The sequence below is a fragment of the Anopheles marshallii genome, chromosome 3 (genome assembly GCF_943734725.1).
Source record: "Anopheles marshallii chromosome 3, idAnoMarsDA_429_01, whole genome shotgun sequence".
Classification (NCBI taxonomy): domain Eukaryota; kingdom Metazoa; phylum Arthropoda; class Insecta; order Diptera; family Culicidae; genus Anopheles; species Anopheles marshallii.
This window is the reverse complement of record NC_071327.1, coordinates 46048962-46067925: the sequence shown is the minus strand read 5'-3', so window position 1 is coordinate 46067925 and position 18964 is coordinate 46048962. Positions and strand designations below refer to the sequence as shown.

General features: G+C 42.9%; 1 protein-coding gene across 1 annotated transcript in view; it reads right to left on the bottom strand.

The window, feature by feature from the left end:
- Positions 1 to 1230: 1230 nt before the first annotated feature.
- LOC128711325 (protein dead ringer) overlaps positions 1231 to 18964 on the bottom strand; it is a 96419-nt gene continuing 78685 nt past the window's right edge. Inside the window, exons 7-11 of the mRNA XM_053806194.1 lie at positions 13507 to 13690; positions 4350 to 4476; positions 2801 to 3132; positions 1838 to 2724; positions 1231 to 1676 (exon numbers count right to left, since the gene is read on the bottom strand). Coding sequence (XP_053662169.1) covers positions 1231 to 1676; positions 1838 to 2724; positions 2801 to 3132; positions 4350 to 4476; positions 13507 to 13690 — 1976 coding nt within the window. The remainder of the gene's footprint in view (positions 1677 to 1837; positions 2725 to 2800; positions 3133 to 4349; positions 4477 to 13506; positions 13691 to 18964) is intronic.

Genomic DNA, 18964 nt, shown 5'->3' with positions numbered 1-18964 from the left:
TTTCGTATAAACGTGTGTCCTTTGTTTGTTTGATCTGTTGCCTATTACAGCAGTACCTTCTGTTACGCATCAGCTAAACGTAATGGATGAACATGGAACTAAGTGTAAATGGGAAAATAAAATAGAGAAAACGGAAGAAAATACGCTCTTAAAATGAATGTGTAGAACGTACAGAATCGGCGTCTCCCAAGCATTAAACATAATTTTTGGTTCTGAAGAAGAGCAAATTATAAAAGAAATTAAACAAACAAAAAAGAAACATATAAACATACACCTAAGAGCGCCAGAACAAAACGATGTCCTAACAAGCGTATGATGATAAGTTTTAATAGAGATAGATCGATTCTTTCGCGAGTGTTTCATATCAAGCACATTCAGGTTTTCGCGTGTCCGGGAAATACAGTGGAAAAAGGAAAGTGCTACTACTATGCCTATATATCTATTGGGGGCGTAATGATAATGCATCTTATATCAACAAAAAGAAAAATGATCTCTTCAGCGCTAACGACTAAACGGACGCCCTTGGTTATCATCAGACATCAGACACCTTTTTCACATGATGCTTGTTACTCAATTTTTTAAGTATTGTTGACTGATCACTTACAGATTTTTTACCATTTAGCAAATCCGATGGGCCGGATGATTGCAGTTTGATGATGTGGTTTGATAATAATTGCGAGATGCGGAAACATGAAATGCGTTAAATTATTTGCACATAAAGCAAGGAAAAGGAAGAACAATCGAAACGATACAAAAATGATACAATAATTCTGAACACTAGACGCTGAAAAAATATGTGTACAATAATGGATCAATGAAGACGAAAAATGCTTTGGCGTACACCTGCTTTTACACACCGAGGCATCATTGTTACCGGTAGATTACGTTCTACAATCATCATCATTATCGTCAAACGGGTATAAGTTATTCGCGTGTTCGTAGACTAAAACCTAAAATCCGGCCACATAGGAATCAAGCAGCTGATTACTACTATCTCTGCACCGTCGTCCTTTGAGAAACATTTAAACACGCCAAACAGCGGCGGAAAAGCGAGGTTGAGGGAATTATAAGAACACGGGGCATTGAGAAGAAGAGAGCACTTTTATGTCCCGTGCGCGGTTTTCATGGTGTTGCTTTATCAGAACAGGGTATCAGGAGCAAGAGAGCGAATCGGTAACAGGTTGCGGCTGCTCACACTACCGTGTAATACACACCGGAGCGATCACAAACCTATGAAACCATCGATCTTGCCGGGCTGGTTGCACCACCTGAGGGTGGAATCACACTGTCCTGCTGCTGGACGCAGGTGTTGGAAGCAGCAACACTACTGCTGGCAACGAGACTGTTGCCGGTGGAGTTGGTGGTAGTGGTGGCGGTGCTGGTGGTGGTTCCATTTGATGAGGATAGTGGCACAAGCGGGTTGTCCACGGTGGTGCCGGTGGCGAGTGAATCACGATCATCCAGGGGTGAGATGAGAGCGGCGTTGGATTTGACCGGTGATACCATGGAACCGATCGGAGAAGCCGAGGTAGCCGATACGGACGAGGAGGGTGGAGTTGATGCCGGTGCGGATAAGTTGGCGGAGGATAGGGGATTGGCAAACAGGACACCTTCATACTGGACACCGTTAAATTCCATCGTCACCACTAGTTTCTGGTCGCCCTTGCTAGCATCACCTGCAAGAAACAGAAAGATGGAACCAAAAAGTGTTATTAATGAAAGAGGCTGGACAATTTGTTGGGAACATTGTCTAGTTCATTGAGGTTAACAGAGAAGTGAGTTAGTTAAGGATCTCTATTTATGCGAGCCGTAAGAAAATCCCTGTTCGTCGTCTTACCTCGACTGATCAGCTTAAACTGCATCCCGGAAATGCCCAGCGGTGAGCTAAACGGGTCCGATAGTCCGGTGCCAGTTCCACCTCCGCTCGTAGAAAGATTGCTCTTCGAATGATGCAACTCACTGTCCGGTGTCAAGCTGAGTCGGTCACCATTCTCATGTTTTCGCAGTTCTCGGGCGACACGCGATTGCTGCTGGTGCTGCAATTGCCTTTGGTGAAGGTGATGCTGATCCAGCAGCTGTTGGTGCTGCTGATTTTGCTGTTGTTGCTGCTGCTGCTGGCTCTGACGCTTCAGTTTGTCAGCACTATCACAGCGTAGCCGTTCGCGATCCAGTATGCTTAGGTCCAGTGTTGCCAGATTGTGTTGTTGCTGTTCACGCTGTGCGGCAACCTGCTGTTGAGCACGCTCCCGTTCGCGTTCGCGTTGCTGCTGCTGTTGATGTTGTTGCTGCTGTTGTTGCTGTTGCTGAAGATGATGATCGGCAATGCTGAGTGCGAGCGGGTGCTGATTAACGGCTGCGGCAGCGGCAGCAGCAGCGAACTGAGCACGCAACATGTCCTCCTCTGTCGTTTCGTCCTCCATCTCATCCTCTTCGTCGTCACCGTCATCGTCCAGTGTGGGGCGACGACCAAGAGTACCATTCTCGCGCAGGTTGATCGGTGTGCTGTCGGACCGCGCATCATCGTCATCGTGCGAGGAACTGTGTAGCTTCTGTGGTGGCGTTATCGATCGGTTGTGAAGCGAATGGTGATGGTGGTGGCTACGTTTGGCTGGCGGTCCCAATCCATTACCATAGTCTCGCGGATCGCTAAAATCGACCGGATGATCTCGCTCGCGCTTGATCGCTGACATTGCATGATCCGGCGATTCCGAAAGATCGAGAGCGCTGTTAAGGAGATCGAGAAGTGGTGGATCGATTAAAGCATGGAACGGAAATTAAGGGGGAATGAAAACAGTCTTACCTTTGCATATTATTTTCCGGGCTAGTATTGAGCGAATTCGGTGGACTGTTCGGGCTCGGGTTGTACATGTTCCAGAGTGCCACGCGCGAAATATCAATCGCATTCAGGGCGGACAGTTTATCCGGGCTCTGTGCACGGCCCATCTCCTTCGGCTGGAACATTTTGATGTAGTTGAGCATGCGTTGCTCAAACTCGGCCGGCAACATGTTCGGTATTTGGGCTACTGGTGGTAGCAGCCGGTGATGGTGCTGCTGCTGATTGACGTGTGACACCAGCGACAGGGGCGGCATCTGTGAGATGCCCTGCGGAATCGGTGAGCGTTGTACGGAAGGCTGTAAAGAAAGGAAGCAACAATGCAGAGAAATGTTGTAATTCGTTTCGTTCTACATCTACATTGTATTTTACGATCGGGAAGAGAATTATCTCTCACTAGGAGCCTTACGATTTAATGAATGGAGTAATACCCATCGATCGAACGGTTGAATGAATGGAATTCCATTTCCGTTGTTGCATTGGTTGTTTGGTGTAGTATAAACGCAAAACAAACAACATCGGATTGGATCACGTGGAACACCGATTAGTTCTCGGTTGCCGGTGGATTTTATGTGTGCGCTACCATACCCATTGCTACTCAATCCCATCATTCGATATGCCAAACGAGTGTGCTGCTTTCCGCAAACAGACATGGAAGAAAACCATTCTTCTTAGCAACACACTTGTTGGAACGATTTGGACGCCCTGCATCACGACCAGACGTGGTTGCCGGAACACGAATCACTCCCAGCAACAGTTAAACAACGATATTTTGATCCATGCTGCTCATCGTGCAGTGTTACTCTGTAGACGATGTTGCGATCGTTTCCACTTGCAACATGAGCGTGAATCAAAGTTTATTGATTATTGGCTATGTTTATGGTTTCGCAGATGGTTCATAAGACGGTGGTCGTAAAAAAGAAGGGTGGTTATTACTTTACGTGCGCCGATCAATTGCAGCTGCCTTTTCTGGTGGCAGCAAATTACATTGCTAACAGTAACAATGTTTTGGGAAGAGAAGCAGTTCTATGAAGGAACATTAATAGCAAAATGTGTCACCCGTGAACTTTGCGCAAACGAAAATAATTAATGATCATTCAAGGCAAATCTTAGCTCAGATATATATTGTCATGCTACAAGTACCAAGGCTTATAATAGATCGTCGATGTACCTCTGGGGTTTATGTAATCAGTATAATAAATCGCTTGCATACTTGTAACTGAATAGCAGTTTCTTATTGAGAAACATTGGTCCAACATATTGTATTGATTTCCGTTCAATTAAATGACTTTTTTTTAGGAAGGCTTACTTCAACAGATTAGTCGTTCTTCAATGTTGCACCTAGCGCAACTATTACAACGGGGACTCGCAGACAAAAGAAGATGCGTTTGACGCACCTGTACCAACGAACCTTCGCTAACCATTCAGCCTGATCGATATCGCTTCACATCTCGTCCACTTTCTTCAGGTACTTGTACGGGGTGTAAGATTCTCTGTATGCGTTCGTTGCACTTACCGAATCAAACTGGCCATAGCTAGAGCGACGACCCTCGCGCCGGTTTCCATCGATGGCCGCCTGCAACTCTGCCGGTGTGCTCAGGTTCTTCTTCTCGCACTCGTACGGATAGAGATACTTCATATACCTGGGAAGAAAAATAAGAGTAAAAGGCCATGTTTAGAAGAAGAATGATTCAACGACTCAACAAAATATGACTCCAAGAAGAATGTGTCCACCAGCGCATCACGACGATGATATGGCCGGTGGTGATGAAAATGGTTGCATATGGTTATATACCGATCCTCTTATGCTTATGCTAGCCGTTTGGCAGGTGACCAACGGCCTGGCTGTACACGAGTGAAGGGGTTCCGACGAGTGAGTATAAATATTAATTCATCGAAAGATGCTCCAACCAACCCGCCAACTGGCTGTGTCTGGCCCGTCTGTTGTCGGGTGTGTTCTAATTGACTGTGTAAACATATTTACATGCATTGCATGCTGCAATAGCATATAAAACCAGTATTTTATAACGGACGCATCGGTCTCGAGATGGAGTACGCGTGCAAATGGAGCTAGGATTGAAGACGTCTCACACAGTGAGACACACAGTGAAGTCTTCCGTGGCGACATCTACCGTATTTTATGTATTAAGTAAGATATTAAGGAATAATGTACTATTTTTGAGTACATTTATTCGTTATTTTTTTTAAATTTTCAATACATTTCGTTGTTTGGAAAAGGAAATGTCTTCAAACGAATGTGAATTGTATCTTAGATTAAGTTACCTTTAGTTTTAAGCAATATGGCCTAGCCGTTCTTGTTGAATAAAAAAAACATTTATTTGTTTTTAGCATTATGTTTTTCAAATAAAGTAAAATATAAACTCGCAAGGGTACGTACAAATTCTATTTTAATCCGGCAAAACCAGCTTAAAAATTACCTCATATTTAAACTATAAAAAATGTTTATGAATTGAACGGGAATTTGCCAAAAAAAATATAAAACCCCAACTCCATTAGAGCACACCGTCGAGCAGACCTTTTTTAGCAATATGATACCTGGAAGCAGTAATGCAGCCGCTGCACCCAAACGCATCATTGGGCGGAAGAGGATTAAAAAGCATCGTGAAATATCGCAACAGTATCTTCTACCGACAAGGCCGTAAGGCTCATCAAACACAGTTCCCATAGCGATTTATCCCTCGTGCGTACTACCCACAACACAACAACAATGTGGGGTTTTTATTTTTTCCATATAAAATCCATAAAATAGTCACAATGATGAACTTTCCATTAATAAAAGCCGACGACCACCGTCGTTTTGCGCCTTTTTTGTGGGGGGAAGTTCCAAACGCTTCAACCGAAGCTCCCTTTCGACTTTTGGAGAACTCGTCTGAAGAAATCCCGCAAAAAAGGAGAACACTTAAAAAATAGGCTAATAAACCCTGAAACACTTTTCCTTTTCTTTGTATGGAGTGCGCATGCATGCAAAACAAAATCATCCCGAAGAAATTCTTTGGGACCCCTGAAACAGAAGCTGTTTTTACCCTTTGCTTGGGGGTTATTAAAATCGTTTTTTTTTTTGCTGGCGCACATAAAACCTGGTTGATCGATCGTGAAGCATCTCCCAAAGATCGTTGATGTTTGGATCGATTTCGCGAGAGCAAGTCGCGATTGCGTAGCGAAGACAATAATTAATACCCTTTCCGCGGTGTGGTGTGATGGTGTGCTTCATCGGCAGATTCCTAAACATTGTACCGTGCTTCGTACCCTGTCTTGGATCTGTCATTCCATTGGCGGACGATTCACGGTGAAGATCAGTCTGATGGATTGGTCATTTATGAGTTGTAATCGGGGAAAAAACCCGGATGGTAGACGGACAGCAACCGAACGTTGCGCAGAAGAACAGAGCGAAAATGGGTTTTATTATTACCTTCCAATTTATTGTTGACCATGTCCAGAGCAGTTTTGGTCCCTCTTTATTTGCAATAATAATTTTATCGATTTATATTTTCCATCTTGCTTGGTTCGTCTCCTTCGTGCGATAAATATCGTACAATTAATGGTAAAAATTTTCACTTTGGAAAGGGAGTTTGTTACTACGGGGATGTATGCCAAAGGGCATACAAGCTCCCGCATGAAATTTGTACAAAGTTTCTTGTTTTAAACATTTCTAGTTATTACAAGACATAAAAAAGATCGCAATTATTAAACGACAGTTCATTTATAGCCGTTAAAAAAGAGAAACCCCAAATTATGCATGGCCTTCTGTTGATGCATTTCCAATTAAAATGCATACTTTTCGTAACTTGCTTATCTAACGTAGTTATTAAATGTTTTGCCTGTGAAAAATAAATGTGGGATGAAGGTTAGGATTGTCGACAAATTAATTCCACATTCAGATCAGCTAAAGAAGCTGTTCCCTCCCCCATACAAAGATAACCACCTGCAATGACACACAAAGCGCACAACATGCCGCCGGGTCGTGTGGGATTTCATAGCTAAAACGATACGCAGGAAAAAAAACACAAATAATGCAAAATGAAATACTCACAAAAGAATCCACAACACAAAATAAAACAGGGAAAAAACCGACAAACCGACACACACAACGCACGGGAAATAATAAATGTCACAAAATTATCAACATTGACTTACTCTCTCGTCTCGTTACACACTCGTATGTAACCCGCAACATCAAGCTATGAATGTCTTGCGCCGCCACAACGTGGTGTTCGCGGTGCCTCTTGGGTGGGTGGGTCGGCTTTTTGCGCAAGGCGAGAAAGCGTCGATCGCGCCCAACAACGCAACCGAATGTTCAAGCAGAGTGAGCTGACAATAAAGGTGAGCTCTTGTTTTCTTTTTTTTGACCAGGATGTGGATGAGGACAGTGTAAAAGGAGGTTTTGTGGGGGGGTGAGGGGTGCTGAGTGGCGTTCGCTTACCACCTTCGCCCCCGACAATCGACATTAATTTCGGTACGGCGCGAAAATATATTAATTTAATATTTAAATTATCATCACAACACACCACACAACACATCGCGAATGGATGCCGGTCACCCTCTTCGCAGGGTGGTTTTATTTGGGAGGGAGGGGAGAGAAATGAGGACGGAGACAAAAATGAAGGAAAAAAAAACGGCAAAAACAAAAATGTGATGGATGAAAGAAAAAAGAGAAAACTGGAACGGGGTGCTGTGCCCGCCAGATAGCACGTTTTTGGGTGGTAGATTGGCCCTTCCCTGATGTGCTGACGGGGTTTGTGCCGCGGTCAGACAATATGGCGCGACTATTGGACCAGAACAGAGCGAAGCCCCAATGTTCGTACCCGCAGCACACCAATGTGATGTTGCAGGCACGAGGTAAACCGCCAGTGACATATAAGATGCACACACCTGTAGCGCGTCACGAGCAAAGCCTCGGGATACACACTCAGTGCCATAATTCACAATTCGTAGCGTTCGCTATGCAAGCATAAAATCATAAGAATTGCCGATCGTAAAGCATAATTTACTTATGTGCGCAGAAGGAATTCTTTTCCGTTGTTTTTAAAACGAAAATGACGGGGTATTAAAGCAGTCATAATTCGCATCATTTGGCGAGGAAGTTACGATTGCAATGTGTCTTTGCGGTATCTCGTGTTTGCCGCCAAAGTTGCGCGCCTCACAATGAAGGGTGGTAAAGAACGTTCTCCATGCGGCATCCCTCGAGAATTGCCCACAGAACAGATGTTTCGGCGTTTGAGCTTGGGATAATATTTGGGATCAATTTTGGATTGGCTTTGGTGTGAATGGAATGTGTTGGAGTGTGTGTGTGTGTTTTTTTTTGTAGTACTTAATGTTGTTTTCAACTGTAGACAAACGGACGCCAATCGCGATTTGGTGCTGGGAGGATGAACTGCATGCCAACGGATTGCAAATTTAACCATGCATACATCATTAAGTTTTTATTTGGCATTGTTTGAAATGCAACAAAACTATTATTTCTGTTGTTTAATCTGGCTGGCTGTGTAAGAGAATATTGAAATTCAAATTTAAGCGATTGAATTGTAATGTTGTCTCGTGCCTCCGTTTTATACAAAGATCGATTCTCATCCGAAAATTAATATAAAAGCTTTCCGGAACTGTGCGATCTCGATTAGTTCAGAGCAATACTCTAAAAAAACGAAGAAACAAAAAAAAAATAAAACACCAACGACTCCACTTCCACTAATTACCAACAGAAAACATCAATTACATCGACTATGTCCACGCACACGTGCAATGACACCGGGACTAAATATTTGTCTATTGAAATTCAAATACCGCATGCTTCCTCCCTCTCTCTCTCTCTCGCACTGCCCTGCCCCCCCCCCCCCCCCCCCCCCCCCCCCACCCGTTTATGACTAAGCGTCCGCGTTTATAAATATGTTTATGGACGGTTTTATGGAATTATGAGCCGATGAGATGGACACTTCTGCCATCCGATGGAGTATTGCTTTTGGGGGATGATTTTAACGGCGGAGGAAATGTTGGGTACACCGCAAATAGCGTCACCATCACCTTGCGCACTCGAGCGACCGGATCCATCGGTGGGTGCACTGAATCATTCACTCGATCGCTTACCGTCGTCACTTTGCCCTTTATCACTTCGCCCTCGCAGGCACATTTTGTTGATGATGGTTTGTTCAATACAAGCGCGGCACGGTTACAATCGCGGTGCGCTCTGTTTCAACTGGCCCGTTACGTTGAAAATTGATAGGATAAGAATAATGTACGATCATTTACATTACACGCTCAACAGTTTTTTTTATGATAGAGGTTTTGATCCACTGATTACTGCATCTGCCTGCCTCTCGTAGTACGCTCGAGAGGGATTACTTTTTGGTACATTTTTTGTAGAAAAATTTAAACAAATTTTGTATGCAAAAAAAATTTAAGAGTAATTGATCACTTGATCATGGAATGGAACGAAAAGAAAAAGTACTGTACAAAATTATGAAAAGTGTGTGCGGTGTAAGCCAACCAGCTCAATCATCCCTCCTTCACCAACCCCATTACATACCCCCATCCCCTTCTCCACCAGCAGTGGAAACAATGGAAAAAAGGGAAAATAACAAAACAATCAATTTCGTACACGATATCAAACACGTCCATGTTTGAACAATTAAGTGATTGTTGGTTTTTATTTTCCCTGCTTCCCTCCCAAAAACCATGCTCGATTGGGTGTTTCTCTTTGTTCCCTCAACCGTCTGCCCACCCCAACGCGCCTGTCGTTGACTTTCTGCGGTCAGGACGGTCTTTTGCTGCGATGATGTTATTACCGCAAGCGTTTTGCGGTTACGAAGTGCTTCATATACGAGACCTGTGGCTGGTAAGGATCCGTACCCATCGCCAGATCGTAGATCGTGGAGAGAAACATCCGAAGCAAAGGTAGCAAGGGGTGACATTTCGAAAACGTTTGATCATCCTTTTCTTCGTTTGGGGAGTTTGTTCAACGAATGTATGAGGCGCGATGGAATTATGCGCTTTAATACGTGCTTTGTAAATTATGATTGTGGTGAATCTTTTCCGAAGAGTCATTCATATGAATCTTCTGAGAAGGGCGACGGATTCACAGAATCATGTATCTATAAAACTTCTTTTGAGATTCATGAGTCCATAATGTTTCACATATCTAAGAATCTTAAGTACTTGAATGTCCAGAAAATCGTGAATGTTTAGAATGTTTTTAAAGAATACCTAAATGAATCTTCACCTTGCGAACACAGAGTCATTCGTCCGGTATGTAGATTTATTCTTATTCTTGAATTTGAATTAGATGCACTCAACACCATTAGCAAAAGAATCGTTTCAAAATGATGCAAGATTAATAGAAACTTCAGGAATCCCATGCCATGCGATGATGGACGTATTAGTTCACGTTTGCTCTGCCTTTCTTTGGTAAAAAACTAAGAAAGCCAAACATTAAACGATGAAAAGAAAAGTATTATTGCAACCATTGCTCCATTGCGATACAAAAAATCTAATTTTCTTCGTCATCTCGCTTCACCGCATTTTATATGGTTTAATCAATGAGTAAACTTTAACGATCGATCTTCATAAATCAATCCCTTGCACGCCACGGGCAATGGTCAATGCATTCGTCCGTGCCGGATGGCGGTGTACACCCGGACCCCGTGTCCGCGTGCAACTCGCCAGTCTCATTTGTATTTTAATGAAATTAGCTAACTTTATTGATGATCGGGTGGTGTTCGGCTAGGGCAATGGAGTTGGTAGAATGGGCACGGTGAAGATGGCGCGCCGGGGCCACAAAACAAAACATCGGTTAATATGCAGTTTAATTTAGTGCCGACCTATAAAACTGTTTCCTTCTGCGGCATTCGTTCTCGTGCCTGCATCGTGCGCCGCTGTTTGCGAACGGACGAAAGGGGAAAAGGAAAAGCGCACATAAGCCGCATAAGAACGAGCGAACTTATTTTGCCAGTGGAGCATATTTCCTGCACCAGACATTCGCGTTCGTTCTCGTCCGCCATGCAGTTGGAGCTGTGAAGAGGAAATGTGTGGTGTGTGTTGTTTTCTTTTCTTTCAAAACCCCTCGGTACACCGGTCTAGAGCAGTACGGGGACTGGTTTCAGTGCGGCATCGCGTCGGCGTATTATTTTGTCCTGGCCCCCAAATTTAATGCCCAATGAAAACGCGAATCGTACACACCACAGGCACACAGGCACACAGGCACAAAGGCACAGGCTTATTTATATACATATACAAGCACATTTTGCACATGTGATATGCGCCAAGGTGCAGCTGAAATGGTACTGCAACCCGCACGGGAGCATGTCAGGGCCGGGTACAGCAAAAAGGGAACGAGAGCAATCATCTGCCTTCCTTTGGCGCTGTGTGTTCGCAATGCTGAGTGGTTAAAAACAAAATGAAATCCAATAAAATAAAGTATAAATAATAATGCTTACACCGCGCAAAGAATCGCGTAAGGGCGGCATCGAGAATATAAATCAAGACCAACGCTTTGGCAACCGGCCAGGGCGTCTTTCAGAGCAGTGCAATTGTTGGCTTTGGTTTTGCATCCACTCGACCGGACGGATGGTAACGAGTGCTGGGTTGGGTTTCCCTCCACGAGAACGGATGTGAGTTGTTTTTTGTATATATGGGGTGAGTTCGGGGGAAATGAAGCGCCCGCTGCACGTGATGTTGTTGGCAATGGTAGCGATCAATTTGTTGTTTTGTAATAAACACAATTTGAAGAATTTGCGTGCCCAAGTGTAACACCTGTATACACTTACACTAGGGGGGGAGCTTTGCTAGATTACAATAGCATTACTACCATGCCTGTCATGAGCTGGTCTTATGGTGTAGTGGCTTGGCTCTTGGGGTCTAGTACATCGAGGGTCGTGGTTCGAATCTCAGCAGTACTTTCGATGACCGCACCGTAGAAAATTGATAACCAGACGATGAGAATGTATAAAGATATTAAGTATATTAAGCAATTTCATAGCAAGATATATTGACTGAACTGGAAAAATTTAGTTGAAAAATTGAAGTAACTTCTGGGGATAAAATAATTTGAACAATACTCAGATGTAAATATTACATATCTTTCAACATGCATTCATGAAAACGGATATATCTTTTGTTTTGACAGTTAGTCCTGGCCAGTCAGAATGACTGGACATGAAGATAGATATTATGAATTTCTGACAATATTGTGAGCAACATTACAATATTGCTCGTTTCGTTCTTAATGAATTATAATCATAAATTGTTAAGTATCTTCAATTCTTGATAAGTGTCTATTTCCTGCCTGCCGAACTCTTGGCGCTTCTGAATATTTGAAGATCATACCTTGCCTGGTTATCCAGAGAAAAAAATGATATTCTTTTTTACTCGACACTTATGAACATTCCACAATAGTACACATCATTATTTGGGGATCTGCGTCTGGATAGACACAAAGTGCAACATACATCTCGTTTGCCGGTCTAAAATTAAAATGGTAGCCATCGAATTTCACTTCACTAAGAAGCCATTTGCCAGCATCGAAAGGATTAAGTGGCGAAGTTGTAATGATAGCGTATCGCTATATTATTAGACCATATTCCGATCGAATTATGTATGCAAAGCTTACCACGCGTACTGCCAGGTTAGCCTATAATTTATGCGCATACACATACTCCCATTTGACCAGAGCAGTTATCAAGCGTTCAAGTCGCTGTTGCCGGCCGAATATCCACTGCCTTGTCCCACATCTTCACATCGGTACATACACCTAAGGGCCGGTACATACACCAAACGGGCAGACTCCGAGGACGGCAATTCAGCGAATGAGAAGTCAGGATGCATATTTCGCTCACAAACCCGTTTCGCCTTGCAACCGAAGCCGATCGATTTGTATCTGGAATACATTAAATGATTCTTCTACTGATGGCCGTTTCCTCCCATGGCGAGGTTTCGCGATACATGCGCATTTAGCATTCCTTGTCTGCGGTCGCGAAAACGGTGGCCATTTTGATGTGCTGTCCCCGATGGTTTAATCCCGCAGGCCCTTTCTGGCACGGTGCGCTTCAGATCGTCTCCATTCGTATGTGCATTGGACGACATTTTGACGAATTAATTGACTTTATTTTGTTTTGGCGCGTCCTTTCGAGGGTTTTGGAGAAGCCGCCTTGGATCACGAGGCGGTCGCGTTCCACACACACACACGTACGCTTCCCGGTAGGTAGCATAACGACCGCGAAAACGATGATCGTGGCAAAAGGAAAAAGAATCTCGACAAGAAAAAAATTGTTTACACGCTCGCTGGGTACGTTAGGTTTTAATTTATTCTGGAACGATTACATGCAGTCCCGGACCGTACGATTACACAGCAAGGACAAACAAAATGGCGCAAGCAACACGGCAAGTATGCATGCCCACTCGATATGCGTAGGGAAATAAGAAAATTCATTCAAGAAAGTGAATATGGTCGAAAATTATGTTTTGATGATACAAAAACAATGGATAATATAAGCATTTATATTCATGGAGGGTTGAGCTGTTTCACGAAGTTTGCGATTGTGGGTAGTATTTAATAAGTACATAAAAGAAAAAAATCGTTAAACCAAAGTGTCAATTGAGCGTTCCCCGGAGCATCGGATGCAAGAATATCGAAAATTAATTAAAATAATAATTGTAACAATACTCACTGTGTTCGTAGTGTGAATGCTGCGCTGGTAATGCTAGATGGAAGATGGAGTCCTTTGATGATTTCCTGCCATAGCTTTTTGTTAATTACGTCCACGAGACCGCCGCGCGCAATAACCAGGTTGTATAGTTCGTACAAATCCAGCACCGACTTGGCCATAATTGGCAAGCGGTTAATAGGAGTGCCTAGTAAAGAAAAAGTGAGAAAAGTACGAAATAAGATATCAGTTTTTAATACATCAAGTAGGAAAAAATACGTCTATAGAATAGAACTCTTATAGTAATATCGCAATGCAATAGCAAAAGATGTTTAATAAATTAAACAAATGAACGAAAATCGATGCATTTGTCAAACGAAATCAAAACGGTAGGACACATGGTCGAGCCGCCACGTTGGCACTCGACATTAGCAACCGAAGTCTATTTTTATTTATTGTTCGCTTTTATTATGGTAACATGCAGTAACCTCCTGACATTTTTGTTTTCCATCCATCCTCACAAGCCGCACATTGCACGAGGGTTCCCCCCGAAGGAACAGGCAAAGATCATTATCCATAGCAAAGATTGGTAGGGTAAAAAAAACGACCATCATACCAATAACAATATCAGCAATACTAACAACAGCTACTGGTCATGGTGGGAGAGTAGGAAGAGAAAAAATATAATGCTACAAAATACATCTTCCACCGAAAAAAAAAGATCTATCTGACAATCAATTTTGACATCTTCTCCCCAAGACATGCATGCATATTTTCGGGTGGTGCGCGACACTCGCGGGCGCGATAAATACCGGCCCAAATGGATGACGGGTGTTGCTGTACCGGTGGTGGTGGGATATAAATGATGAATATGTTCATCAGACGGACCAACGAACTAACTCTTTTCCGTGTCATTCGCTTCTGGTCACGTTAGTTCGGCGTCATGGCGTCATGGAAGGAAAATGATTCAAAATTCTGTAGAAATTATGATCATTCATCGATCGAATGTTTCATACCGGTAAAAGGGGTATAGGAAGTTGACGGTAGCAGCAATTGGTTTCATTAATGCCGTTTGCAACATAATGCGAGATCGCATTATTTTCTTAGACTGGCGCCATGAGAAGAATAAAGCGTTCGATTACCGTGACAATAGTTTGGCTTGCAGTATGTCGATTAAAATAATAATTGTGCTTGAGGATGTTAAGATCTAAAATTTATTTTGGAAAATTGTTAAAATTAGTTGTTACATTTGACGGAACCACTGCATGACTCATTCTAATTGAACGTCGTTGCCCATTGACTGTGAAAAGCATCATTTGTATTGAAAATTTTAGTTGTTTGAGAATATCTGAGACGAGTTGCGAAGCATCTTAACAAAGATCGACCTATTCATCGAATAAAAATGTTTCTAATAGTATTCAAAATACGGTGACCCTATGGTTGAATGGTAGCGGCAGCGATATTTGCCCGATCTAATCGGTACCAAAACCGTTTCCGAAGCGTTCACCAATCCAATATGTGGAAGACCAATACTCATGCAGGAGAATTTCATGGATAAATAATGCCAAGAAAATGTGGTTTGTAAAGCCCTCAGCAAACGAGGTAATAACAATGCAGCTATTAATGCAAAATTTTCATAAAAAAACTATTTTATAAAAAGCATCATTCACTTTCCGAAAACCATTTTATCACCAGTGCACGAAATACCATCACCAGATCAATGTATCATTCAATAACTCATCTCAACCACCATCTGTTTTGCATGAATATTATTGCTATGTTTCTAAATAAGAATTATGATTAAAAGGTTATGTTTCGCTCCCACTATTACTATCTCTTCCCCGAACACCGCACCGCACTGTCGGCTAAAATATTTTGACAAATTAGCACCACCCGTTTTCCAACCATTCCCAACCATCTCCGCCCACCACTAATGAATGATCGCGTTCGCTAATGCGATCGTTCTTGTGCGATTTAGCGATTGCTTCCATCTTCATCATCAACCCATCTCGGCACATTATCAACGTCATTTGACAGTGCTACCAACAACAACAACAACAGCAGCAACAAAAAAGTGCCCTTTCGCTCGTGCCGAAGCCATGTGGTGTGCGTCCCTCCCATCCCTTCCCTCACTCACCGGATCTCCACCGTCGGAACGGTGGTCGTTGTGGCGGTTGTTGTGACATTCGCTTTTCCAAACAAACTCCAACGGACGCTCTCTAACGAGTGTCGCGTGGAAAAATACAATTTATTTGTTTCGAGGTCTAGCCACCACCTCGCACATTGGGTCTCCGTGTGACCCGGGAAATGGGTAAAGGAGGAGGAAAACAGGAGAAGGTGAATATGGGGCGTGGGCGTAGTGGTTTTCTTCTGCTGGAGTGGAATGAAAAACGGTTGCGGAAATTTCTCTTCCACGTCACCACCACTAGTGGCGTTTGGGGTAAGTTTTCCTTGCGGTAAGTCGTCGTCACACTCACGAAGACCGACCGACACGGGATTGAGTTGTTTATAAACTAGTGCGTGTGAAAATATAAACATGCACTCACGGGGAGCACATCTACTACTTTGTATTATTATTAATTATTGGAAAGGCTGCCAAATGTGCGGTTTGGGTTGCATCTGTGATTGACGAACTCCGCTCCCATTTGGATAAAGCCTGAGTTTATATGCAAGCGGTGATCCATTTCCAAAGGTTTCCTTTATTTGGCAATGGCCATGGAAATGCTTGGTGTTAATTAACGAGCTATACTGTCGGTAGTAATTTTCGAGCAAAAATGGAAATTTGCGATGCGAAAAAATGCGAATAGGACGGTTGAGAACTTTTTTAATCCACCCCGCCTAGGTCACACAGTTGAACGGTAAAACGATACAACGTGCCGTCACATACGATGTACAGACACCGAGGACTAAGGAAAGCAAATGTAAGAAACATTTTGATATAATCGGACTAAGACATTCGGCTGGGCAGGTATCGAATCCCCAAGAAGATATGTGATACCCCTCAGTGGAAACCAACACACTTTGAAGGTTTCTAGAAGTTTTACGCGTGTGCTGTTCTGGGGTTGTTTCCTTCAATTGATACGAATCGGATTACATGCAAAAAATGAAAAAGCAAGAAATAAGTCAAAGACAGACCCTCCCTCCCCCCTTTTACACGTACTCACAGAACAGAAGGCGAATTGTTGGGTGGGTGAGAAAGCATTATTGTGGCAGTGCATCGATAATGATGTGGATGCAAATTAAGTTAGTTTGTTATTGCAAAAGATCCTGCGGCATGAACGAGGGCTGACGGTTGTTAGTTCCGGGTGTCACCCTGGATTGACGCTGTACGGTGACAAGAAAAAACAACATTGATCTACAATAAAGGAGACAACATTGTTAGCTATCACCCTTTTACGGTTTAAAACAATTACGTGGGGCATACAATGTTATCTAAATTAAATTAATAATTTGTTTAAAAAATGATTTCGACAATACAGATCGATAATTTTTAACATTCTTTTCACCAGGTGCCACAGCCATTTTTCATGTCCAAAAGCGTGCCGATGAAAAACGAAACTCCAACAAGAGTGTCAAAGGGGAGTCCTTTCCATGTGTATATCATCTTCATCGCGCCATCTTTGGGACTGCGATAGGGGAAAAAACGTAACAAGATTCGTGCACAATCGTGGAATATTTGAATTCGAAAATAGAAAAAAAAAAACACGCGTAAGAAAGAGTAGAAACAAAAACGAAGCAAAATAAAATAAAATCCCGTCAACGATGCATTAATCAAATGGCGGCGGAGCACGCACACGGTGATCTACACGAACTTTGCGATCAACGTTGGGTGACCCGTGTGTGCTTGCTTTCTGTTGTCTTGCTACGCGATCTGATCCGCCCGCGGTACCATGTTTTCATCTGTCAGACTTAATTTTCGATTCCTGCGTCTGATTATTTTTCCCGAGCCAAACCGAAATCAAACCAGACTCGGTACTGATGAGAAAATGGTAGCTGCATGAAGGATGATATGGGCCGATGGTACGAGACCGAACGAGAAATAAACGGCCACCGCACCGTCCACTAATTCTTGAACATAACAGGGGGAGTATGAGCTATTTTTCTTTTCACCTTGTTCCTGGGGAAATGCAGCCAAATTTTCTTACCCCAGAAAAACGTACAGAGCAGCCGATTGGAACAAAAACACAGCTCCATGACAGAATCCATTAGTTTGGATAATTTTAGGTGAATGTTTCTTGTTTCTTCTTTCCGGCCCAATCCAGCATCGTCGACTGTTTTTAATGTTTTATTATTGCTTTTATTAATCAATCGCAACTCCCACCGGCGATTTTAACCGAGGTGCACACATTTGTGCCTGGAGTGTGTGGAATTTAGGTGCTGTTAATCTATACAATGGCACGCTGTTGATGAAATTTAGATTATAAATAAATTGTTGCACATCACATATCAGACTTCATTCGCATTTTAACAGCGACATATTTGAAAAATAGCTCTGGAAAAGGGGGTGGAATGAATTTTGGAATCGTATTCGATAAGCGAGTACGTTGTGGTTGCCGTTGCTTTTTGTTGGTCTTATGATACCATGTGTCGGAATGGTTCGTTCATCATCATAGCAAGTGATATCAATTAATTGGCCTGCGAGTAAACTATTGCGACATAAGCGCAACATGTTATGGGGCGTAAACTTATCAGCAGCGTACATGTGATAATTGCCCGAACATTCCAGTGTTGTATCTTTTGCTTCTCATGACGCATTCAATTACTTCGCTTCTACCAACCGCAACTATACGAAGCTGTTTACATCTTCATCTTTTTGAAGAACAAATCTCTTTCCGAATACGGTACTCTAAATATTCCTCCGCAGATCGCAGAAAAACCCCGGTGTTAACATCAGACAAGTGTTATTTTTCGTTTCAATCAACCGATCAAATCATCGTGTGCACAGTGTTTTCCACCAAATAGACGCGTTATAAATCACATTAAAAAGCTATAAAAACTGCAAAACGAGAGTTTACTGCCCCCAGGGTGGGGTGGTAAGGAACTAGTGCAAGCATAATAAAAAACTCCCGAGTTTCGGAATTGCTTCCTAAAACCGGCGGCTTCTCACTTTTCATCTGCCCGGTAAACGTATGGTAAGACGAGGGTTAGATTTTCAGTTTTATGCTGATATAAAATTTATTTCCCACTCCCACACATGCGTTCCCGCAGGCAAGGTTATCAAGAGTCAGAAGTGTTGTGGATATTGGGCGGTTTATATAAACATGTATGTGAGCAACCACCAAAACCCCCGGCTTTAGACGAAGGAAAAATAAAGAATCAGTCAGATTGCTTTGAACCATGGCTCGTGGAATGATGTGTTGAAGATTTATTGGAGATGAAATGCAGAGGGAATGATAAGTCATAAGGTTTATACCACAAAACCCAATCCTTACGTGCGTAGGTGCTGAAGGTGAAACGTGTTGACACACGAGCCGAACATGCG